The sequence below is a fragment of the Simochromis diagramma genome, unplaced genomic scaffold, assembly GCF_900408965.1.
Source record: "Simochromis diagramma unplaced genomic scaffold, fSimDia1.1 OVJJ01000247.1, whole genome shotgun sequence".
NCBI classification, from domain to species: domain Eukaryota; kingdom Metazoa; phylum Chordata; class Actinopteri; order Cichliformes; family Cichlidae; genus Simochromis; species Simochromis diagramma.
In genome coordinates this window covers 136,050-161,595 of record NW_024386949.1, presented here as the reverse complement: position 1 = coordinate 161,595, position 25,546 = coordinate 136,050, and the positions used below count along the sequence as shown (strand labels likewise).

At 39.8% G+C, this 25,546-nt stretch overlaps 1 protein-coding gene across 4 annotated transcripts in view; it reads right to left on the bottom strand.

Annotated features, from left to right (window-relative positions):
* Window positions 1-25,546, bottom strand: part of LOC120737659 (extended synaptotagmin-2-A-like) — a 53,467-nt gene that overhangs the window by 6,013 nt on the left and 21,908 nt on the right. For 2 of the 4 annotated variants that reach the window (XM_040038494.1, XM_040038493.1), the window contains exons 7-19: window positions 23,225-23,314; window positions 13,557-13,612; window positions 9,214-9,334; window positions 8,904-9,080; window positions 8,181-8,263; window positions 7,285-7,333; window positions 6,729-6,818; window positions 6,505-6,600; window positions 5,582-5,683; window positions 2,966-3,028; window positions 991-1,065; window positions 641-727; window positions 377-526 (exon numbers count right to left, since the gene is read on the bottom strand). In XM_040038494.1, the coding sequence (XP_039894428.1) occupies window positions 377-526; window positions 641-727; window positions 991-1,065; window positions 2,966-3,028; window positions 5,582-5,683; window positions 6,505-6,600; window positions 6,729-6,818; window positions 7,285-7,333; window positions 8,181-8,263; window positions 8,904-9,080; window positions 9,214-9,334; window positions 13,557-13,612; window positions 23,225-23,314 (1,239 nt within the window). The remainder of the gene's footprint in view (window positions 1-376; window positions 527-640; window positions 728-990; window positions 1,066-2,965; window positions 3,029-5,581; window positions 5,684-6,504; window positions 6,601-6,728; window positions 6,819-7,284; window positions 7,334-8,180; window positions 8,264-8,903; window positions 9,081-9,213; window positions 9,335-13,556; window positions 13,613-23,224; window positions 23,315-25,546) is intronic. The other 2 variants (XM_040038495.1, XM_040038497.1) reach the window with 2 other exon arrangements.

Genomic DNA, 25,546 nt, shown 5'->3' with positions numbered 1-25,546 from the left:
TTCCTCGGAAAAGGTTAAAATGTCATTAACAATAACACTTTATAAATAAGTGATGCAGAAGCAAGACATGTAATGTGAAAATACTCATTGAATTTGATTCACTGAATTACATAAGGTCAAGAGTTTGAATTTTTGATGTTTTATAGAAGCAATGCGATGCATCGTCATGGTAGTGGAGCAGTATGTACAAAGACTCTCCCCTAGCCTATCATCACATGCGTTTCTTCATCAGAATCTCTAGAAACCCAAATTCTCAAGTCACAGAGTGGGACCTGCATCGTCTCTGGCGAGCTTTATGGCTTCAAAGGGAATTGGCTTGGATCATTTTAGATCTGAAAAAAATCATCCTTAAGGAAAAAAATCATTGCTCCTTTACCCGCAGAGCCATTTTGATCTTGAGGGTACAGCTCGGTCCAGAGTTCCTCAGAGGGAACCTCTGGTTCAACGTCATCTCCTCTGCCTCCAGCAGGCGAGTCAGGGGCAGTGTTAATGTCCCCAGTGAACAATCGTGCTTCTCATCCTTCACCTGAAATATTAATTGTGATGAAGTTTTATTTTAAGGCATAATGTAAGTTACAGTTCATATATTCCATTTTATAAGCATTTAACTGTTTATAAAATCAGCTGAATGTCTTCATACCTCAACCTCCAACTCTTGGACTTTGGGATTGTGGATGAGGAAGGTGAAGGTTTCCTCCCACAACGGTTCATGAGTCTTATACTTGGTCTGGAAACAGACAGAAAGGAAGAGAAGAAGAAAGTATTAAGCCAAGATGGATCATACATTCAAAGTCAAGAAGCAAGTGTACAGGTACAGGGCTCACGTGCTGTGAACCAATCACAGCCTGAACGTACATTTATTTACATTTATTAAAGCTTTGATTCAATTCATTTATCAGTCTTTTATGTACAAAAAATAGCTGCAATTTTCATAATTGGCATCTTGGGAAATTAATAAATCAACCAAATGTGGATTTTACGTGCTCTCACCTTACTCTCGTAGGACTTGTGTCCCACTCTGAACTGGACAAACGGGCTGGGATCACTGGTCACCTTCTTACCAGACTACAGCAGGACAAACAAACAAACAGTAATAATATTGGACTGGGTATGCTAGCATTATATATAACAAGAGTGAGTGTTTCTTTGGACTTCAGTTTGAAACAAAAGGAGTGACACTGAACTCCACTGATTAAATTAATTTCTATCTCACACAGTGTCATTTTGTGACTTTTCAAGAAAGGAATTAAAGAAAAAAAGGACAACAGGTAAAAGTGCCCAGAACCAGTTAGTGTAGAAACCACACCAGATCATTGTAAAAGAAAAGAGTCAAAAAAAATTTCAACTGTAGCTCAGACAACAACGCTGTTATTGACAGCACACGCTGTTAGAATCGGTTTTAGTCAACAAACACGATGAGAGGAGTTTGTTAATGAGTTTTAAAAACAGGAAACATGATCAGTTGTGAAGCTGCTCTGGATGCTACAGCAGCACTTCCTAATGCGAACATGACCTAATGAGTTTTAATACAACAATCCAGATTTTTAGATGTTTGATGTGATTATTTAGTCTGCGAACAGCAATAAAAGTAACATTAAAATATTTAAAAGAAGCATGTCTTTGCTGAAAATCCCCACAGACCTCTTTGCAAATCGCTTCAAACAGGAACTATTTTCTTCTGGCGAAAGTAGTTCCAGTGAAAGCTCTTAATAGTGGGTCTGTGAACCATCACAACAGACATGTTAGTCTCACTGTAAATATTTTAAATGCAATTCTTGGAGCTTGGTTGACCATTTCAAATAAACTCCTTGACTGTTTAAGGTTGCCACAACTTTCCCTAAAAGTTGTCTTGAGTGTCTAAATCAGTAACAGTATCCACAGGATTGGTCAAGGGTATCGCCACAAATCAGCTGTGACTTCTGACTTTTAGAAGAACTACAAAATAACTATCAGTAGCAAAACTTGTAGCAACAGGAAACTGAGAAACAAATTCAGACTACTCAGATCAGTATTTTAAGTTTTAGACTTTTTTCCCTGAATGTGCTTAACTGCTTCATATACTACATGGCCAAAAGTATGTGGACACCCTTTATCTTCAGAGTTTCAGCAGAAATCCCAGTAGAGCAGCTTTGCCCCATCTCCCTGTGCTCAGGTCTCTTCCTGCTAAAAGGGAGTTTTTCCTTCCCGGTGTCACCAAGTGGTTGTTCATCTGATTACTGAGGTTTTATCTCCTAATACAAAGTGCCTTGAAGCAACTGTTGTGATATGGCGTGATTTAAATAAAAGTAAATCTATGTGCCAGCTTGCATCAGCTTATGGCTCAGCTGGTTTGCAATTCTCTCATGGTGAATTGTCATTATGCTGCTTCTGCAAGCCACTCTGTAACCCACCTCATCTCCAGCTTCACCGTTTCTTACATTTCAATGTCAAACTGTTGTGGGTGAGGGGATCTTGCTACTCGGGTCCCTGACTTTATGGTTGCCAAATGTAGGGGCAGAAATGCCCAGAGGTTACAGAACAGAGCCACACGGCAAATAAACATGACCGTAGGTAATATAACGATGCTATTTTGACTAACGCGAGCCTTAAGCATTTGATATTCTAGACAGCGCTCTTTAACTTAATGGCAGCATTCATTTTTTCTACTTATTCAGCATAACATTGCCCTAAACCTTAAAGCTACATACATAAAAAAAATTGTTTAGAAATCCCCCAAATCGATGTCTGACATCGAATTTATCAACATCTACAGTCGGAGAAACCATATCTGTAACTTTCCAAAACAGATACTCCAACATCCACAAGCTCTTGTTTATTTCACAACAATTAAGACAATTTTCTCAAACAAAACATTGGAGTCCACATACTTCTGGTCACATTGTGCATAAGCGTTACTGTATTTCCTTTATATTATTTCCTCTCAGTGTCTGATCGGGATGGGTGTGCTTGGTTGCCGTGGCATTACCTTGATGGCCTTACTGACCGAGCCCTTCCTCAGCCCCGCTTGGTTGAACTCTAACGGATTGCGCTTTGATTTTCCCACAGGGACAAGGAAGGAGAGAGCGAACAACAGCACACACCGACACACACAGACACACACCACCAGGTTATTTGGGAAAAGAGGAGCATGCCGGGAAGAGGTGGAGGAAGGATTGGTGTCAGCACATCAACACCATCGGCATCACCAGATGTATCGGGATGCACCGCACGGTGACAAAGACAGAGAGACAACATGGATGATCACATGGTTAGTGTTATTCCCCAATTAAACCGTGACATGAGGTTAAAACTAGAGCTCAACCAACAGCAAGTTCAGGCTGACATACAGCGATGAATGAAAACATTGTATATCAACAACAAGTTGATATAACATTACTTTTAGACACTATTAAATAGTTTGGATATTAAAAACGCACGTCTTTTTCTGTTTTAATGAAATATTGAGGATTCTAAAAGATGTTTAGATCTACAGTTCATTTGTTATGCAAAAATATCAGCCAAAACACATTGATTGGACTCTAGTGAAAATACCACAGCATTAGATAAGAGTCAGTGGATACAATGGACAAGAAAATACATGGGTGTCAGAGAAAAATGAAAGTCAGATGATTTGTGATATAGTAATGATTGGGGAACAAATATAAAGATTTCTAAATGGAACGAAAACAATGATATTAAGACCATGGACAGCAAACCCAATGAAAAGTGTTTCAGTGTTGAGCAAGAACAGAATGGAGTGAAATGGCAACAAAACAGAATGTAGCATCCTTGTTATTCAACTTTCAACTACATCAAAGACAGAAACCAATTCATTTAGACAGAAGAAGCATTGTTGGGGAAAAGGAAGGGTAGCTGTACATGCTACTGTAAGGCTGTCATCGAACATCATGTTGATGGCTCGTTTACGCTCAGGGTGGGCCTTCATGCGTCAGGTTTTGGGAATTAGTGAGAGACTTTAACAGCCCAACCATGGACAGAATGAATATGTTACGCCCTGGGATGAGCTTGGGTTAGAAATATGAAGGTTCAGTAGGAATAAAATGGCTTTGATGTAACTGCCCCCTAACCCTAACCCGCCAACCCTCAAGGGGTGTGCGCTTATCTGGCATTTAAACTAACAGATATACACATGCTGATACCTTTACTGGTCACTCTTATAAAACCTGGTTATTGTTGAGTTTTGTTTGTATGCAATAACAGTTAGATACTTGATATCAAGGACAGATAACCTATGATCATTGAAGTTTATCCTCTCAGATCTTTTATACCTCATTCTATAATTAACCATTTCTTCCAATGAGGTCCATCACTATCTATAACAATTCGATAAAAGACTCCTCACGAATTCTAACAGGAGGCCCCTGAGGCAAACCCTTGAGTTCAAGTCAATAGTTAGATGAATGAGATGATTCAGCTAAAGGCTACTCTGAGTGCGCCATCTTCAGATCTCCCCAAAACACTCAGGCCTCACCGAATGGACTGACCCAAAATAAAAATCGTTTACAGCCACACCTACACATTGTACTGAGAAAAGATTGAATTCAGCAGGAATATATGAAAAGAAGCTTCTCACATTTCACATTATCATTCCTTGAAAAGAGATCCGTACGTCTACTATAAATTAAATGCCATCTTAGCATTCACCATTACACAGTCTGTGCATTACTTTAAAAATAATCACACTGGCTTCAGGTTTTTGTGGAGCTCTGGCCTGTGATGTCAGAGTTGAAGTGAGTGGGCACATGGGAAGGGGAAAACCTGAACACACAATGGGCTTAAACAGGAAGGATGAAGGGAAGCAATCCACAGAGAATTCACCCTCCCCAACCTAAAAATCTCACAGTGGTCAAAATGCATGCCTTCCTCCTTACACACTTCAAAACAACTGAGATCAGTAACTTTGCCCCTGTTTTTGGACTAAATCAAGTCTGTGAGCACTGAAATGAACTTAAATTTAAACTTTTGATGTCTGATGTGTTCGAGAAGACGACATCGAAATGGTTCAAACTATTTTCTGTTTTTTATGCTGTCTCATTGCAGAACACAGAGTAAGACTGAATAGCTTTTAACAGTATCCACAGAGCAGTATTGATTTGTTTACCCTTTTACAGTAAAACTCAATTGCTCTGATAAAATGGAATCTGTGTCGGCAGCCAAACAGAAAAACATCAGCATGGCTTACTTCTTAGGAGGAAATGAGCCGTTGAGACACTGAATTAGCTGCGGTGAAGAGAACATGAAACCTGATTAGTAGAAACAATGTACCATGAGTCTACTCATTCTGCGAGACCACTAATATCTTGTAATACACAATAATGGTGGAGGAAGGATGCTTTTGACAGGCCTTAAATGTAAACCATCATTGTGGTTTTGATCATCTTCCAGCCAAACCTTTTTCTCATGTTCCTCAGCTTTGGAATCAGTCAAACCAATCAACAACAATTTAACAAACAATAATTATATTAGGGAATCTAACCCAAGCACACATAGGGATCCATGCTCATCAGGCAAACAAACAAGGGAGCTCTCTAATCATGCCATTCTCACACTGCAGGATGCAGAAAACTGCCAGCGGACTCACAAATAAGCTCCGATAGAGAGAAGCCGTGTTCTCGCAAAACACGAGGCCCGACGCGCGCCTCTCTTTTAAGTAGCCAGAGCCCAAGTTCCCCTCGAAGACACTCTTCAGAGGGAAGAGGAGGTGAGGAAGCAAGAGGAAAAAGCAGAGAAGAGGAGGCTGAAAAGAGGAAGGTCAGGTCTGTGCTACAGAAATCAGAAATGAACAGCTCTTAACAGAGTTAGCTTTTTACCACCTGTCACAAACAGCGAGTGAGTTCATGTATGTTTCCACCGTACAGGGAATTTGAAATGGTATTCTCTGTGTAGGACGACAAAGTAAAACTACCACATTAAGGAAATATGCTGAATATGTTTAGAATATAAAATGTAGTTTATTTTATTTTTTTAATGGAGCTCTTCAGTAATATTATAAACCGTTCGCCTCAAACTCTTTGCTGAGCTTTGGAGGTGAAGTCAGTACTGAGCAGCACTTCTGCTCTTCTGACTTAAAGACAATTTTTCTCTTCCAAAGCAATTTTCAATCTTCAGCTTTTTACATGAACTTTTCAGAGCTTGATTTTTACTTGTATGCTTGCAAAAAATATGAAAAGCTTAAGGTTATTACAACAGATATTACGACAGAGAGAAGAACAAGAAAAAAGTTCAGAAAGCAGAAAAGCAAGAGGCCGAAGTGATACAGGCAAAAATTAAAACTGATCTCAGAGACTGCAGAAAAAACAAAATCCCAGTGAAGAACTAAGAGCTCAGCAAACACTGCAAACACTGGTTCATTGAGCTTTAACACGCTTAGATCAATGAACAGAGCAGCTATATCAACATAATCATCCTCGTCTTTCAGCTCCGTACATTTAGGATTTAATTTCTGTTTGAGTAAATTAACGCTGCTGCTGTTCACGAGTGCGACGTTCGGCCGGGTCGACTCACCGGAAGGTTTCTGGCCGAATCCAGGAAGAGAATGAGCACCGCAGACGAGAGGCCGTCACTGGCTTGACTGCGATCTGCTCTGATGCTCGACAGCACCTGGGAGGAAAAACGCAAAGATAGGCTCAAGCAGAGTTAAAGTTCCAACCAAGCAAGACAACATCTCACATAGCGAGTTTAAAAATGTAAATGGAGTGCTGGATTTAAGCTCCCTCTGGCGACTGTACCTGGTCCAGCCTTTCAGGGGTGGACAACAGAGACAGCCACTCCAGTTTGAGGTGCAACTTCCCTGTAGCCACATCTTCCAATGGAAACCACTGAAGTGAAGAAAAGTTGTTGTTATATTTCAGGAAGAGCAAAATTGTAATTACAGCAAATATCATCACTCATTTACTTTTTATTGAATTACTTAAAATGATGCAAGTTATAAAAATAATTCTTAATTTAAAAAAAATGCAACTTAAATTCACTAGTTCAATCTATTTGTTCGACATCATTAAGTTTGATTGGCTATTGTGATGTCAGATAATGCAAAGCAAACAAAAACACAACAAATGACATCATATGCCTGAGCATCAGGGTCCTACTGAAACGTACAAAAACATAACATTATTACAAAGTGCAAAAGAAAAACCCAAGAGTTTCCACTTGCATGTGCAGAAACAAGAAAACAGCATTAAAGTCTAATGTGATAAGTGAATAAAATTGCTAACTGGATAATTAAACGACTGAAATGTTACTTTAAACCAGCAGCGTGCCAAAAGCATTGAATGCAGCACACACCTCATCGACCTTCTGTTCCTTCTGGAGCTCGCCCATGTTGATTGCAAGACTGGAAAAACAAGTTATGAAGAATTTAAATACAAATAAAATTTAAAATCGCTGCGTAATATCCTCAAAGGTCTTATTTTGCCAAACGCCCAGTCCTAAATAATAACAGCAATTCACATTTATCAAAGACTGTCTGGGTGTTTGGATTTTTTACAGGGAAAAAAATGAATTAGTTATAAATATAAGCTGCTGATGGAATTTCCTTATTTTTGCCTTCTGTTGATTAAATTTTCACAGAGGGTTTCAGAATGAAGCTGACTCATCACAGCACACGACACACTGTGTCGTGACGCTGCGCAATAATGAAGTCTGGTGGGAAATGAAATTCAGACACGCAGCGCTGCTTTCATTAAACGCCACCAAGGATTCGGCTTGAAAGCTGCGATTGCTTTCAGAGGCCTCGTCCTTTGATGAAAACCTGTTACGAATCACATCAAACAGCAAACAGTAAAAATTAGTGAGAAAAACGCTGATAAGATTTTTTTAAAGAAGTTTTCTTTAAATATGAATTGCGTGTTTCAATTTAGAACGCCAGTCATCAACTTAATACTACAGTAAATAAAGCTGAAAATATCTAAACATTATGCTTTCTCCGAGCCAAGGTGGCATCCTCAAAAATAACAAATATACTTAAAAAAAGAAGTTAGAAAAACAGAAAAAGCACCACACTTTTATTATTTTTTTTAGCCACTAAAGAAGAATTTGTTTTTGCATTTGACTTGATAGATGAATAATTATTTAACCATCACGTAATTAGAAAAGTAAAACGCTAAGTTCAGGATGACAGCTGTCGTTTTAAAACAGTCTTCTGTGACTCAGCTAAAATCCAGCCTAAGAAGCAGCGTTACCTTCCCAGAAAGTCGTCCTGATCAGGGTCTTCATCGAACAGTTCAATCTCCATACTGCTCCCCGAGTGATCATACACCAAGGCCTGAAAATAAACTGCATTACTACATACTGCACACACAGTACACACACACACAAACGAGAAGGCGCGGCTGCAGACTGCATGGAAACACATTGACTTTGTACTGAGCAGGTCCACTGCTGGTGCCAGATCAAAACAAGACAACAGATTACATCCAATTAGATGAAGTTACTAATTTCTTACTGTCAGGAGAAACATTTATTCCTCATTATTGCTCATTCACCTCTTCCACAAAGACAAAGGGAAGGGAACAGATAAATAAAATATGTTTCGGTGGCTCACAAATCAAACCAGATGAACATGATAAATATTTAAATCACATCCTAAAAAAAAACAAACTCATGGACAGATTTATCTTTGGTCTCTTTTTTGATCAAAAAAACCTGTGTTTGTGTATTTTAATGGTGCAGTTGGGGCAGCATAACATGTAAAATCCAGCGGAAACAGCTTTCTTAGCCAAAAATTTGCACCCATTAAATTACCTTTATTAATTAAAAACTCAACGGAATCAGGTGATTGAAAAAACCTCCATATTAAATACTGTTATATGTTACAACAACCCTACAAAACAAAAAAGATATCGGACAATATTACACTCTAATCTTGTCACCAGTGACTCCGTGCAGCGTCTTCTGAAGCTTACCTCATAAACTTCGTTCCACTTCGGATTTACGGTGTCGTGGATGACTTTGCTCTGATAGAGATCCGTCCCAATCTTGATGACTCCGTACGGATCCGACTTCCCTTTGACCAGCCCTCCCAGGAACTTGTCCTTACGCAGCAGTTCCTGAGCCTCGATGAAGTGGATTCTCAGGATGCACTGAGGACACAGAAAGATTATTATCAGAGCTTCTGAGGGCATTGAGGAAATCATCTAAATTACAGATTTATTCACCTGTTTAATTTATTTATAGTTTTTAGCAGCTATAATTTACTTGGCTGCATTGTGTTACCTTGGGAATGGGAAAGCGCAGTCTAGCCATCTGGGCCTCTGACACTAGCGGGATGTCGATGCGGTTTGGCAGCACCAGGTAGCTGTAGATGATGTCCTGCAGTAGATTGTCACATAACCCACTGACAGAGTGATGGACGGGGAGAGAAGGAGAGAGGGAAGATGACGAACAAATGTAAGAAATCATTAAAACTGATGTTATATTGTGTTAAAATATCCAGCTGTGCAAAGCGAGGCCCTGTGCTCAGGCATGCTTCCCTCTGGTTCCAGAAATGCATTTACGTAACATTCACATGATGATTAGTGGCTGAAAAACAGATCTTTACCCATCCAGAATGGAAACAGCCAACAAGTATACTGAAACAGCAGTAAATGCCAGCTGTTGTTTGTGTACAGATTCAGTGCTGTGGTATGTCTAACTATATGTGACAGAATCAGGTGACCATACAGTTTGTCACATATCTGAGCCACACCCATAAGAAGCACACGGCACACTGATTATGAAGAACATAAATTCTGAAGTAATCCTCAGATGCAAAGATGACAAAAAAGCTAACAAATAAATAGAAGAAACAACCATCTTTCCTGTGCAGAAGCAGACAGAAAGGCTCTGCCTTCTGAATGAGCTGCAACTGCTTGGCAGGAATTATTTGTTTGGTGGCAACTACCTCCAGGTAAAACTGTTCTAAGATAGGAGTAATCAAGACACCGTTTCTGGAGGAATCATGTTCTTATTGAATTTCTGAATAGGAAAAGTTCAATCACCTCCTCTGTATTAAGCCAAAATGATCTCTATTTGACAGCAAGCTAAAAACTGTGTATGGATCATCCTTTGATATTTGACCTCTTTCCTCTAGGTGGCAGCAGCATCCTGTGTAAGGAACAGCATCGGCTGCTTTCAGAAGGGATGACTTAATCCTCTGGAGCAGCTGATTCTGGGTCAGCTTTACTCTGGGATTTCACATCAGCGCAAACTTGATTTTAGTGTCGACGCGCTGATTCCTGAGCTGCTTGCTTAACTACATAACTGTCTCCAGATGAGATTAAGTGGTGCAATTCTGCTGCCAGGCCGATGCTTAAAGACTCCATGAAGTTTCAACACATCCCATCAACCCTATAAAAGGAGTTCGGTTTGGTAATAGACTGAACGTTGTGTGTGTTTGTGTGTGTGTGTATGTGTGGCATTAATGCTGCTATTCAAAAAGGAAGCAGCTAGGGGTGACCTCAGGTTTTCCTACTGTTTCGGGGCTAAATGCAAATACTCAGTGAGGAAATATGAGCGCCCTCACGCACAGGAAGAGGTGGGTGGGGCTATCGCAGGTCTGTAGCTCAATCACCACACACACACACACACACACACACGTGCACACACAAAAGTGCACAAACACACACACACTTTCTTTGAACTTGCTGAACAAGGATAGTTACATTTCACAGGGTGGAGTTATTTGGAAACCACAGTGTTTCTCTGCTGACAACAAATAGTAAACCACCAGCCAGCAGCAGCCAATGAAGGCGTAACAACACAGCTAGCAGTGTGCTAACAGCAGGCAGGGAGCTGTGGCTCTAAAAAGGGTTTTAAATGAAGCGAACTTCAAGAACTTAAAAGTCAGTGGGGGAAAAAAAAAAAAACACACACTTTGGTGCAGACTGACATCCCGACAACAACTGGATGGACTTTTATAAAGACTGGGCTCGCTGAAGCACACTTTGATGCACTCTCACACTGTGATGCACTCTCACACTGTGCGACAAAAAAAATTGCTGCACCACTATCAAATCATCAAGAGCATAAAGGCTCCTAACAGCCCTTTATATACACTTTACTGTACACTTACGTTTAATAGCACAGTGATGTTAAAAGGCAACACCATCGAACAAGAGCAAGAACCTGGAAGCCGAACTAAACAGAAGATGCTTTAAACGCCATCCAGCAAACACACCACAATGTTAGCGCGAGACAATTAGAGCTCAGGTCTTAGGATCTGGGCTGGACTCTGCTGTCTGTTTCTCTGCCAACACGACGTGGTTTTATATTTGTTGCCTTCACAAGTCAAAAAAGTCAAAATAACTCTTAATGCCGTTTTCGTAAAAGTGGTGGAAGCGCCACGGGAGCCTCGTGTAAGCCTGGTTAAATACTAACCTGAAGTGGTTAATAACCTGCATCACTGATCACTGTTATTAGTGTTAGCTTATTACATTAACCTCAGTCTGTCAGCTCACATTTGTACAAACATGAAGCATGTTCATGTGCCTTTGCTTTCAGCTCTCTCCACTGCTGCAAAAGGTAAAAGCACAAACCGCAGGAAGCTCACAGGCTGTAAAATTCATTAACATAAACCTTGTTAACATTTAGGACGATTATTCTCTTGTAAAAAAATACAAATTGGTAGTTAAAATAAGAAGAAGTTTTGACAATTACTTTCATCTAAGGTTACACATGTCTGTGAATTCAATTTCAGCTAAAACAAACCAGAAAAAGTCAATAATGACAAAGTTTGTTGTTACATTTTGACTTTAAGGGGGAAATAAAATAAAAATCCTCTAATGCATCAGAGACACTTTTCACATAAAGTTTCATCACGTATCATCGACTTTGCCAGACGAGTTAAAGCAACAACTTGAAGGTCTTCTCTGAAGTTAAGTTATTGTAGGCATAAAAGACAAGCATAAAATGAAGCACATGTAGTGATAAAGATTTCAGTGTCTTTTTCTGCTGAACATCTATTTCACTCAACTAAGGGAACAAATGACCACACAGCTGGATCTGGCAAACACATTTGCTCCCTTTAAAATGGAATAAAAGACCTAAAGCTTAGAAACCAAAGACTTCTCTGTGTCCCTAAAGATGAAAAAAAGAATTCCTGTCTGGAAAATCTTCCCACAAATCCGACCAACATCCCATCTCCGTCTGTGGCAGGTCTCCTTTCATAATAACGCAGCTAAAAATATCAACACTTAGAGGAAAATGAATGGTTATAATCCATTCTGCGATCCTGCTTTTAACGTAATAGTTTGAGCATCAGAGCCCGAGAGCCTGCTCGGGCTGCGTGTCTCTTTAACGTGATTCCGAGTGATCAGCATGTTTGAGCTTCCAAAACTGTAACGTGGTGAAACTCATCGAAAGTGAGATATTTTCTAATTAAAAATTAAGTGATCCTAGTTCAGCCAGACTTTGATGTTGTGTCTGTTTTCAGCTCATACTTCCAGGCAGCTGGGAAAAGAGAAATCATGAATCTTGAATGAATACTAAATAAAAGATTATGTGTTACAAGACTTTTTATTTCCCATAAAAAAGCAGTTTGCTTTGAATTGCCCAAATTACACTTCTAATTTGTGTCTTTTCCCCCCACAGTTTTGCAAAATAAGAGTTTTCACAGCTATTTTAATAAACAATCCAACTCTAAAGGAACTAATAGCTGATTCAGGGTCTGATTTCTCCTGTTTTTGTGTTAAACACTAATAGTTTGCAGTGGCTGCAGCTGGAAGCAAGCTGAAATCTTTGCATCATGTCCAGGTCAATTAATATTTCCATGAGCTCAGCAGAATAAGGAAAATATTCTTGAACGGAAACCAAAACGGAAAACAAGTCTTCTCACAAAACACAGCAGTGAAAAGCAACTGGGTTTTATTAAAGGTGGGTAAGCCGTCTCTCTGCCTCTCACTACAGATTAGACGCTCTCGGCTCCCACAGCATCCAACTTTAACTCACGGACTCTTAAATCATCTCAAATAACGTGCCCAGCGATTTTCACAATATGTCATAATGATGCACATCTGGTTTTTATGTTAGACGAGGAATTAAAGTTTACACGGCATTAAAACAGGAATGAAACATTTATCATGCTCAACAACATCCGCAGCAGCATGTGAGCTACACAAAACACTCTGGAATCATGGTGGGTGACAACGCCCCCACCAGGAAGAGAACGGTAGGTGCGTGTTTGCGTGCTTGTGCATGAGAGACAGAATAGTTCCAGTATAACACAGTTTATGTGAAACAAATAGCCTCAAACATCCAGTGACACTATTACGATGCCTCAGTGGGACAGCAGTCATTCCTCTGTGATTCATCACTGCGTGTGACAGTCATTGCTTTTGAAAAAAATTCAATCAGAAGACCGAACTTCTCTATTTGACTTTAGCCATCTTGCTCTCCCATAACAAACCCTTCCCTGCAGTGTGGGGATGCCAGTCTCTCCAGTTTATTGGAACTGAACTGAACTTAAAGAATGTCTCTTGCTTTCGTAATGCAAATAACTGTCAATCCAGCCTGTAACAATGCATGACACCCTCATAAATCACACCGATTTTATTTATAAATAATTATCCGCAGGTACTTACTTGACACCAGGAATGTCCAACATATTTGTGAGCCCAGTCCAATTGATGTCCAGCAACTGAAAAACAGACAAATACTACAATTTAGACTTAGATTTATTAGCAAGAAAATTAGAAGAAGATGAGAAAACAAAGCAAAAGGCCATTTGGTGTTTTCAAAACCTCAATGCTTCCTGATGAAAATGTGACGACACAGAAAGATAGAACATGTTTAGACTGGATTTTTGAAGGTTTCAGAGTTCGGCAAGTCTAAGAATTTTCAGGAAATATGATTAAAAATTCCCTCTGCACTCACATTTTATAGTGCTTAAAAAAAGCTTTTTGTGCCATAATAAATGTGAACATTTAAATAAAAATTAAAAAACGTGAATGAGTCAATACCCAAATATAATCTCAGCAAAACCACAGATTTATTCTTTTTTCTCCAAATAATAAACCAGACAATTTTCAACTATATGACAGTTCTTAACGGTATACTTTTGTTTTTCATTTCATACAGATGTTGAAGCCAGATGTTGAAATCATGTGCTTCCACAGTGCAGTAGATAACTCTTGATAGGTTGCTAGTTTGACTGCAGCTGGAGAAACATATCCCCCTTAGGGGGGTCAGATCAGGACGGGCATCTGGTGTAAAACTGCCAAATCAAATGTGTGACAAGGGAGCAGCTCGAAGCAGCTCGAAGTAGATGCTGAAACAATAAAGACAGTCTCTCTGAGATCTTCTCCTCAAAGATGGGAACGGCCAAGGAGCCGAGCTCTAAATTCAGTCGATATAATCGATACGGATGCTTCCCGTGTGAACGCACACAGCACTGACTGCAGGCATTACTTTATGCTAACAAATAATTAGCTGCAAGACATTAAGTCTACATTATAAGAGCTAATAAAAGAGATCAATGTCATCATAACATTTGACAAACTCCTGACAAACAGCGAACTTCCTCTTACTCATTACCACAAAACAAACAGTCAAGCCGTTTTAATTCCCTGTGTTTCTGCTTTTTAGTTTTTCCAACAGTCAGGAAAGAACAATAAATAAATTGTGTAGTAAAATGTCACTTGCTGTAAATGTCCTTGGAACATGTTGCACTTTTTGAATGTGTATTACTGCTAATGTCACAGTTACCAGTCATTTCTATCTAGAAAATGATACGAACACAGGTAGCATCTGGACAACAGGAAGTTCAAGCAGTGTGTTTAAATTTAGACAAGATCATATATGTCAGCTGTTAGCCTAACATGGTGTTTGTATACTAGCGTGTGTATGCTAGCATGTGTGTGTTTTTCTATGATGGGGGATAAAAATGTATGAAAGCTTCAGACTAACTGTACAGAACAGTAATCACATTATTTACACTATGAAACTTTCTTATCTTACTCAAGATAATCTGGTAAATATGAGCCGGTCAGCTGCACAGAAACAACAGAGCCAATAATGCAAACAGAAACTTTATTGAAGGCACTGCTATTTAATGTGTTTTTATGACACAGCAGGTTGCCAGCATGCTCCCTTGATGCAAGCGGCAACATGTTCCCGTCGTACAGCAACTGATTCCACAAAAGAGTCGCAAAGGGCGTTAGCCAGGACTCTCATATTCTGAAAGAGAGCTCAACCTGGATTTCTAACCCAGTTATGAGGCTTTTGTACTGGAACTTTAACTGGGTTTCTTGAATAACCAGATAACAAGGAGAAGTAATTAACCACTTTGATTCTAAACCCACATTCCTGACACGCCCAAGTAAAGTAGTATGAAGCCAGTGGTAGCACTTGTGTGTGTACACTCACTCGCCTGCTTATTCATGCAATGATCTAATCCTCAAATCATGCAGCAGGTCATACAAGTCAGCGTTAGTCAGAAAGATTGAAATAAATCTGTTGCTATGTTATGATGGTTGGTTTGAGTTGAAGGTGTCAAGATATAATTACTAATGAAAACCTCGATAAAAAGGAAAAGGTCCTCTCACTGCAACATCAGACGTCAAGATGGATGGAATAAAAGAGCAGAAGATACGTTGGCGTTTAACCCGTCATCCAAGAAAATCCATCTAAGGCTGCAGCGAGCGCAGGCTTACCACAACTGGACAGCCCAAGACTCGACAGGTAGAGGTGGAGCAGCTGTGATGGAAATACTTGATGACACACTTTGGTCTCTTTAATACCAGATAATGATTTGGATGCGATACCCTACCAAAAAATTTATGCCAACACTTTGAATCTCATTAAGGCCAAAATTGTTTGCCGTCTACCACCAGGAGGACTCTGATCCAACCATCATGAAAAAAAATACAAACAGTAAATGAATCCATGAATTTACAACTGCTGTGCTTTAAAATGTATCCGTGTAGCACTTTCAATTAAAATGGAATAAACTGATAAAATGACATAAAGGAGACCTGAACAGGTGGATCATGAGTTTCTTCTTAAAGGTATCAACAGTGTCTGAAGAAGTCCGACAGATGCAAGTTCAACAACTCGGACCCACAACCTCCAAAGAAAAACTCTTTTAGTTCTTAGTCTGGACCTGGGTACCACAAACAAACATTGATCAGCTGACCTCAGAGACCTAGCAGTTACAAAATCCCATCGCACACGTGGAACTGAATCCAGGCACATCATTTGGAAACCACTGATCTAGAAACCTGATTTTTCAGAGAGTAACAAGGACCAGTCTCTGTCCTCAGTTTTTCGGGACGACAATCAGCTCACTGATAGTTAGTGTTCACTATCACACGACTGCACTGCATTGCACAGCTCGCAGGACGATGCTCAGACTCTTGTTAGGAAATCATTACATGCTACTTTTAACAAAAGCAATAATATGTTAGTGTCAGGGGAGAAGAGTGCGTCTGCAGGAGTGGGTCAGTATCTGTGAGATAAGGAAACTGTGAAGACGATTATAAAAGAGGATTCAAATGTGAAATGTTGGCTAACATCATTACATCAGAAGCAGACTGAGTAGCAATGAGGGAAAGCTGATGTGAGAAACTGGCAAAGTTCTAGCACAGAGTAGATATATGTACACATAACAGGAAATGAGTCATAATAAAAGCAACAAAACTACGCTTTACAAACGTAAAACTGATTTAAACAATAAATGGATAAAAATCAAATTATACACCTAATAAGACTTCAAAGGTGTGCGTCTTTTCTTCTTTTCAGAGTCATTACCATAAGAGACAAATGATTAACAGCAACGCATGTCTTTCTGTGGCCTAGTTAGCTCTATGTAGAACATGGTGGACCACAACAATGCTCTGCCAGGCTGGCACAGGAAGAGCATCGAAGCAGCTGGGGGATTTCAAAGAACACATTAGAAATGAATGAAATCACAAAAAAAGAGCAAAAGATTCAGTAGTGTTTTTTTAATTTTATTTTGAAAAGCAAAGTATAAACACAGTCTGCAAACATGCAAAACTGCTCTCTGCACTGGCTGAGGAGGTTATTTCATTAGAATTCATTTTCACACCACAACTGATTTGAGTGTCATCCAACTGCTATTTGTGGGTTTCTATGCAGGCATCAGGCTGTAGGTTTCACTCTGAGTGAAACCTACAGCGTAGTGTAGGTGTAAGGTTGCTCGTTTATCGTTTTTTATGAATGCACAAAATCTGGTCTGGATACTGAAATGCTTTCATTTGTTTCTGCGCGTCTGCAGTTTAAAGGTGTTTCATGCTTGATGTGCTATCCGTGTGTTTAGCGTGTTTGCAGAAATTTATGTTGACTACAGTCGATTCCCATTGGCTTCTCCCTTCATCTCTCTCTCTCTCTCTTTTCTTTGCTATTTTGGCCTCATCAGTTGCCATAGACTCAAAAAGTATCTTCATTACATCGGCCTCCTTTCTGCTCCACTAAACATGAACAGTGGAAGTATTTTCAGTTTCTCTATGAGTGAAACTGAAAATAGAGAAAAAGAAACTTGTGCTACCATAAATGTCAGCAATGCAGAGACTCACACCAACATAAAATAATAGTTTTTATTTATATAGCATCTTTCTAGACAGAGTCACAAAGTGATGAACATAAGATAAGAAATAATAAAAGGTAAAACAGACAATACCAAACAGGCACAAATTTTATGAAAAACAGTTTTAAAAAGGTGAGTTTTGAGTTGTTTTTTTTAAAACAACTTTCTGAGTCCACAGTTCTTACGGTTCCACAGTCTCGGGGCCACAGTGGCAAAAGCTCTGTCACCCTTAGTTCTCATCTTAGTCTGTTTTATAGCAAGTAAGCCCTGATCAGATGACCTCAGGGACCTGCTGGGGACATCGGGCTGTAGCAGATCAGCGATGTAGGCTGGTGCCAGTCCATGTAAGGCTCTAAATGTCAAGACCAGGAACTTCAAATGGACTCTAAATTCAACAGGAAGCCAGTGTAGCTGAGATAGCAATGGTGTCACATGTGAACGCTGCAGCGTTTTGCACAACCCGCAGACGATCCAGAGAACCTTTGCTTAGACGCATAAACAAAGAGTTACAATAGTCCAAGCGTGAGGAAATAAATGCATGTACAGCAATCTCCAGTTCAGAGATCAAACAGCGCTTAGCTTAGCCACATTCCTTAAATTATATAAACAAGACCGAACCAGAGAATTCACGTGCCCGTCCAATGTAAGAGTCGAGTCAAAAGTGACACCTAAATCCCTGATAGAGGATTTAACGGTGATGTAGATATGAGGAGAACCACTCTAAGGCAGTTCCAGATACACCAACCCAATGTTTAAGACTTTCAAGGAGGATGTGATGGAAACAGTGTCAAAAGCCGATGTGAGGTCCAACATAAGTAGGACAGAGAAAAAAAATTAGCACAAATAATTCAAGTGAATTCAAATTATACGTTTTCTTTATTGCATTTATCATGTTCCAATTGTTTTTTGTTCACTGCTATTCAGTAAATATAGTTGTTGAAAGCATTTCTGTGTTTACTTTTCATTTTAAACAAGTTAAAGCTGATTACAGATGACCTAATCTCCACTCTGGGTACACCCTGCACGGGTCAGATTGGGCAGGTGGAACGAATTTATAGATGGATGATTACAGACAGACACAGCATTACAGAGACAGGAAACATTCCCCTCCTCTTCTTTAAAATGAGAAATACAGCTTATTGTTCTGACACTGGTTTCGGATCAGATACTTTATGTTGACAAACACCCAAAACCACGGTATCAGCTTCGGACTGAAAAAGTAAACGTTTCTTCAGGTTTCTTCAGTGAGGTGTTTGTGTGAAGTGTGAGAAAGAGCTGCCCTTACTTTCATCTGATCGTAAGATGGTGTCTTACTAACCACAACTTACTGTGTGGACGCTGCTAAGCTGTTATTTCGGGTATAGAAAAAAAGAAGTTTCTTGCTCTACAAAACAAACAGCAGACGGCATCACTCACTACTAAGGTTGGGCGATTGGACGAATATATCCACTATTGACGACAGGCTGAGCCTTTCGACGATTGTTTTAAAGGGTGATTTATTTATTTATTTGCCGATGAGTAAGTTTGCTAATAATGCTGGTTGAAGCTAAGAGAGGCAAATCAATGGAAAAAATTAGTGCTGTTTTAATGGCACCTTCTTCCAGCTGCGAACCAATGCACCCTCCTCAGACTGCACCCAAATGCAGCAGCAATACATGCACGCAAACTCATAACAGAAAGAAAGAAAGGCAGTTCAGAAAAAAACAAAAACATTTTATTTAAATACAAAAACCACAATGGTGGGGAGGGAAACAAAGAGAAACTGGTTTCCTTTTTCCACTACAACCGTGTTTACAGCCTGTTCCAGTGTTTCTGTGTCTTACACACTCGACCAAACAACAAATACAAAATTAAACAAAAAGTAAGTTAAAAATCAAAATGTCTCTTCCAGCGAACATAAAAGATAAATCTCTTTTTTGCAATTTGGCGCATGTCAATTAGATAAATAAAGAATCCAAAAGTAGCTATTTTAATACTGAAACAAACAAAAAAAGAAGGTAAAATATTCCCTTCAAACAAAACGTTTAAATTCTAAACATGCAAGTCCGTCCGTGCATGATTGCATTGCTCCGCCCATCAAAAAGTCTGTGCCTGCGCTAAAATACCGCCTATCCTCGGTTACTGGACCATTTTTGAATTTTTAAACGTCGCCCACTACCCACACTTCATAGCACATTTACATTCTCTTAGCAGAGAAACACATCAGCGATTTATCCTCGTGCTCAACAGAGCCCAGTACTGTAAATCTGATTCATTCAAAGTAAAAACGTCTGCTGGCTGCTGTAGAAGCAAACCGTTCATAGCAGATAAATAGAAATACTGCCGCGTATCATGATTTATGACTTCACCGAAACCACCACAATCTTTTGTCCTGTTATGTCAGGACAGCCAAAGTCAGGGTGGCTGTTATTTAAAACTGCTGTGTCAAAGCGCTGCGTCACTCGAGGACCTGTTTGGATGGTTTGACCGATCTACATGTGTAAAACATGTAAAACCAGCCTTAGAGTTACGCTGGACAGGTCTGATGTCACTTTGGACAGCATGCGGCTCAGACAATAACATCACTTAAATATAACTGTAGCCGTCAAACGCACTCCCACTCCTGTTCTCACCATATTCACATGTGACGGATGACCTTTTTTGGCTTGATTTACCGATGCTGACCGACGTCCACATAATATCCCACAATAGTAGATTTTTACATTTTAAAGTTTACAACTTCTCTACACTTTCTTTGTCGTTTGGTTGGGTTTAGGCATTCAGTAATGTTGCTGTAGCTACTATGAAGTGCATGCTAAATGATATGTTACAGTTACTGTAGTCGTTGTTACAGTTACTGAAATGTCTGCTGCACTTTTAAGCTGGCGAGCAGTTCCTGGAAGTTTTATATTTATGTTTCATTGCAATAAAAGAAAAAAAAAAATTATACAAAGAAAACTGATCAATTCTGTTAATAACCTTCCCTTGGAAGCCAATTTCAATCAAGTTATATTAAAATATGTTTTCTGTTATAAAACAATTACTTTATACAAGTGCAGTCAACCTGCTCACAATGTCAGATGCTAAATCTGTGACAATACTAATAAAGTCTGCTTTATTATCTGAACATTGATGATGTTTTGGATGTTTCTATTATGCATATATATTGACCTGATAATACAACGCTGGATAAAAGTGGTGCACCGACTAATGCACAAACCCTGCCCTGTGCAGCGTCGTGCGATGAATACAAACATTTAAACCGACACGAAGCCTCAAACTTGCCCCTGATGAAATCAAAGGCACGAGACACACCAGAATAAACCAAAACAAAGAGGTGGCTGGTGGTTGATACTAACTGACACCGATGCTCAGTTTCCTGATTAGCCGCATTGTCAGAACACAGCTGTCACGCCTGGAGCTAAGCAACCTGTCACAACGCAACTGTGGCACACAGGGAGGAACGGGAAGGAGAAACAACAACAGTGAAGAAATATCAGCAACGTCACGCTCGGTGTGACGAGTTGGTTTATTTGTGGCAGTACAGCAGCAGGTAACCGTCAGTGTGAGGGTTGTTATCGACCAGGTGTAATGATAACACCAATATACCATCTACAGCTGTGGAAGCAATGCTGCTAGTCTGAGTCTGGAAGCACAACTGACAGACATTTTTAACAAGCCAAGAAAGTTCTTTGCTGCTACTACCATCACTCAGCGGTTTAACTAACGATTCCAGGAAATACATATTAATTAAAGGTATTTATTGCAGTTTTCTGATTCGCAACAAAGCAACAGAAATCTACCCTATGACACGAGGCACCGGCCAATCACGGGCCTTTATTAGATGTCTTTCAAATGTAGACAAATCTGTCAGAATCTGTGAAGATTTATTTATAAAATCTGCCATTAATATGAACTAACTTAGGCTGCCTCACTTTTAGTTCGGGTCAAAATTAACAATCAATCATTGCTTTACATGCGCAGATGCAAACCTGTGCTTCAGGTGAGCGGTGCCTGAGACAGAGAGAGAAGAGAAAACCTGCACAGTGGGCGGGATTTTCAGATTCTCTCATTATTTCTTTCGTATTTTCATTGTTAATGATTATTACAGGTGGGAAATATTTCCTCCTAAATTTTAACTATTGGTGAAACTTGAAACCCGCCACACGCTGGAGGAAACCATTTTTCTACTGTCGACATCTGCTAATCAAAGCAGCATGCACATAGCTAGCTTGTAGAAAAACAATAGTTCTTACACAGAACAGCTTATTTGAATAATCAGGTCACTATTTCTTGGAAAGAGACACAGCTGTTGAGGGTTTGTTTGTTTTTTTTCCTCGTTAAATACAATTGTTGCACCAGATTGGTGAATGTCATCAAGCTCCATGATCATCAAATGAAGGCAGGCGTCATCTCTGGAACTGGGCAATTTACAGCAAAATAATCAACGAGGATAAACGACACTACAGAGCAGAGGACAAATTTGGCGAGTGATCTGTTGCTTTGACTTACAAAACTGCACTGTGTAAATTCACACGTTACATATTACTGCACTCATTACATCCGGAAGTACAATACAACTCAATCAGGAAGGATTTTTAAAACATCCTGAAAAGGAAAATGATTAAAATGCCTTAAGAGGTGAAAAGCTTCCTGACAGACAGGATCTGACCTTATATGCTTGAAGTGAACACTGCGTATCAGTGTTTGGCTCCTTGCCCTAGGACATCTCTGTAGTAAATTATTAGAAAAACCAGTTTCTAAGTTGAAGTCCTACAAATACATTTTACAAGAGACAACGCTGATGTCACAATGTCATAATAAATGTGTCAGCAGTCGCTCCTTTTTTGTTAGATCCTTTGTGGTAAGAGATTAGAAGAGGGACCCTGTCAGGGCACTTCACACATATGCAGATGACATAAATGATCTGACAGACTTGAACAGTCTTATTCTAATTCTGCACAAAAACATCCATGAAAATCAAGAATTTGATTTCATTTTCTGGCTTCATCTGAAAATCTTTAATGTTTGATGTATGTTCCATGTCAGCAAAGATCTGCCTGAGCTCTCCACACCTTGTTTGACAGCAGAGAGAGATAAAATCACTTGTAACCGCCCTGACTTCTTCCTGGTTCACATCTGAACCACAAGCTTCAGCGTTTAGTTCAAAACTCCACAAAAGCCTCCTCCTACCAATTTCAGACTGAAGATGTATGTTTATTGAGACAGGGGCAATTTCACATTTCTATTTGAAGATTATGATAGCAAATATTTTTCCTCTGAGTGCCACCATCAAAGACTGAATCTAGAAGAGGGACCGTGTTGAAGCACAGGAAGGAAGGCAGCAGTCAAAGAGAAGGAATGCACTGATAAAGGAGGGCTTGAGTTAGGCTGCCTTCAAGAAGACTGACGAGAAAAGCGCTGTGGTAGGTGGCAAGAGTGCACAGTACCAGCAGGACCACCATCAGGCAAAGAAAACCAATAAGATCTCAGTGATAACAGCTGGTGCTGGTATGCTAGAACTCTGCAAGTTATTAGCTCAAAGTTTGCGTGTGCGTGTGTTTTCATGTGAAAAGCTTGATGTTCCCCTTTTTTGCAATGCAGATCAAGGCGCAACGAAAACAAAGCATTTTGGGACTCGTTAATGTAAAAATCTGACCAGGAAACATAAAGGAAACAACAAGACCTGAAAGCATTTCAGAGGCTGCCAAAAGTTAAAGTACTCACAGGTTTCTTGAGGAAAAAGACAGAAAGGGCTCCGATCAGAGGGATGTCCCCCAGCAGCGGCTCCATCACCACTCTCATCACTCCATGAAGCTGAACAGAGAAAAAGAAAGAAACATCACAAATGAGTCTTTTGATTTTTAGCCTGTGATGACCCCCAGGTCCAGGTTACATCGGTGAGCCCTAAAACTTGATTCTGTTGATCTGACGTAACGTTTCATCTCTGATCCAAGTGACTTGCTTTCTGTTTGCGTTCACAGACAAGTTTACCCAAATTATTGCTTCTGGTCATTCACAGCCTGCAGGACCATCTAATCCTTAACTCTATTTTTTTTCTTCCCCTCAATTACCTGTTAAGCCTCAGAATCCAGGTCAGAGGAAAAAAAAAAAAAAAACAAGAGTAAGACAGGGGACTGTTTTGTTTCATCTTTAAGTTTGATTGCTTCCCCGTAACAAATCCAACAGGGTTACAGCCGTCACAGCATATTATTGGCTACTGAGAGATAACAGACTCATTTTAGAGATCTACAAAGTCCAGCTTAGGCGAATGGATGGGTGGGATAATAAGTCACAGGATTGTCAGTCAGGAGACGGTCTTTCTTCTCCTGTTTGTGTTTTGCATTCAATTTGACTTTTTTTCCACTCACAGCCTGCAATCCATCACAGGTTGCTGTAATGTTTAAAGTAGAGAGAAAGTGATGTTTTCTTGTTACCGTTTTGCTGCATTACGAGAAATAATGACCAAAATCCACCAGCAACAATGAATATTGTGTGAGGACCCATTCGTTTGAGTAGAATCGGATCAATACTGTGGTAAAAATGCACAGTGAACACAAATTGGGCAACGACCCATTAAGAGACAAATTTGATTAAATTCTGACAATTCTTGTTGAACGAGCAGCGATTATTTCAGACTGTGAGTCAAAAATCTGTAAAATACTGAGGAATAATGTCTCTATATAGTTTTTTTACCTTATATACAGAGTCTATTCAGATTTCTGTTGTGTTCACCCGCGAGGCGTGGGTGGTGGTTGGGTGTATGTAATGTTATCCACACAGAACAGTGGAACAGCAGCTCAAAATACACGGTGGGTGAAAGAGGGAAAAAGAACCAGCGAGTTTATTTCCCACTTATAACTAGATCGGCTGTACTAACAGACCCACATATACTGTAATCATTAAGCCTACTGTAATCCTAATTTTGAGGCCCTGAGAATGAAGAAAGTCTGCAACACAAACTTCACAGTTAAGTGAATGTTTCTTTATTTTGGATGCAGGTTTCTCAGAGGCTGCAGTGACTCAAACCTCAGACATGCAGACCGGCCGTCTGTAGCACCAAATTTGGTTGTAGCTTGCTCTGAGTAATCAAATACCAGCATTTTGCTCATCGAAACGGGCGTGCAGCGGAAAGACTGCAGATAGCCTCTTGTTTATACCACTTTCCGTCCTGCAGCTCATTTCTCCCTGAAGGAGGATGCTTTAGAAGTCATGTGCAGCTGATAATGCTCCATCAGAGGCCCGCTGGGAGGAAGAAGATACCTTTTTAAATAAAAGATGTGACAGCAAAAAAGAAAAGAAAAAAAAAAAGTCGACAGCCAGCGAGTGGAGGAGAGTAAACCCGAATGACTCATGAAGCATGATAAGCTCCCAGTTCACATCTTCTCCATTTAAACTACTTATATCTTCAGCAGCCTATGAAACGCTGACACACCGTCGGGGACTGAAGCTCTACAATCTGAGCCAAACACAAAAGGAAAACATCGACTGGGCTTCGTACACGTAGCCATTTCTCTCTGTAAATCTTTGGGTCTTCTCTCCCACTCTGATCTCTGGTCAGCAAATATGGTCTGATCCTGTGCCAACAGCTGAGTGGATAACGTCTCGTTATCAGTTCTGTGTAAACACATGATGCAATTAACTTTCTCCGCAGAGGTCAGTACTTAATGTAGAAGTCACCGCTGGGGTACAGCGTGTGTTTTTAAGTTTTTCATTCATTTGTTTTTTTTTAGAAACTGTTACTACTTCTGCTACCACTAGGACTATTTCAAGGATCAAACTTGAATAACAACTTTATGTCCGTTAAATCAGCCACTTTATTTATTAGGGAGAATTTCCAGACATTCATTTGTTCCTGGCACCTAAAATTTACTATGTAAAAAAAAAAAAAATTCTAAGGCTCTGAGACTCCAGAAATCCACAGTGAGAACCATTAACCACAAATGGACAAAACACAGAACAGTGGTGAACCTTCCCAGGAACGGCCATCCGCCCAAAGTTACTGGATGAGTCGTCATTGGACTCCAAGGGAACGGTGATGACTCATGC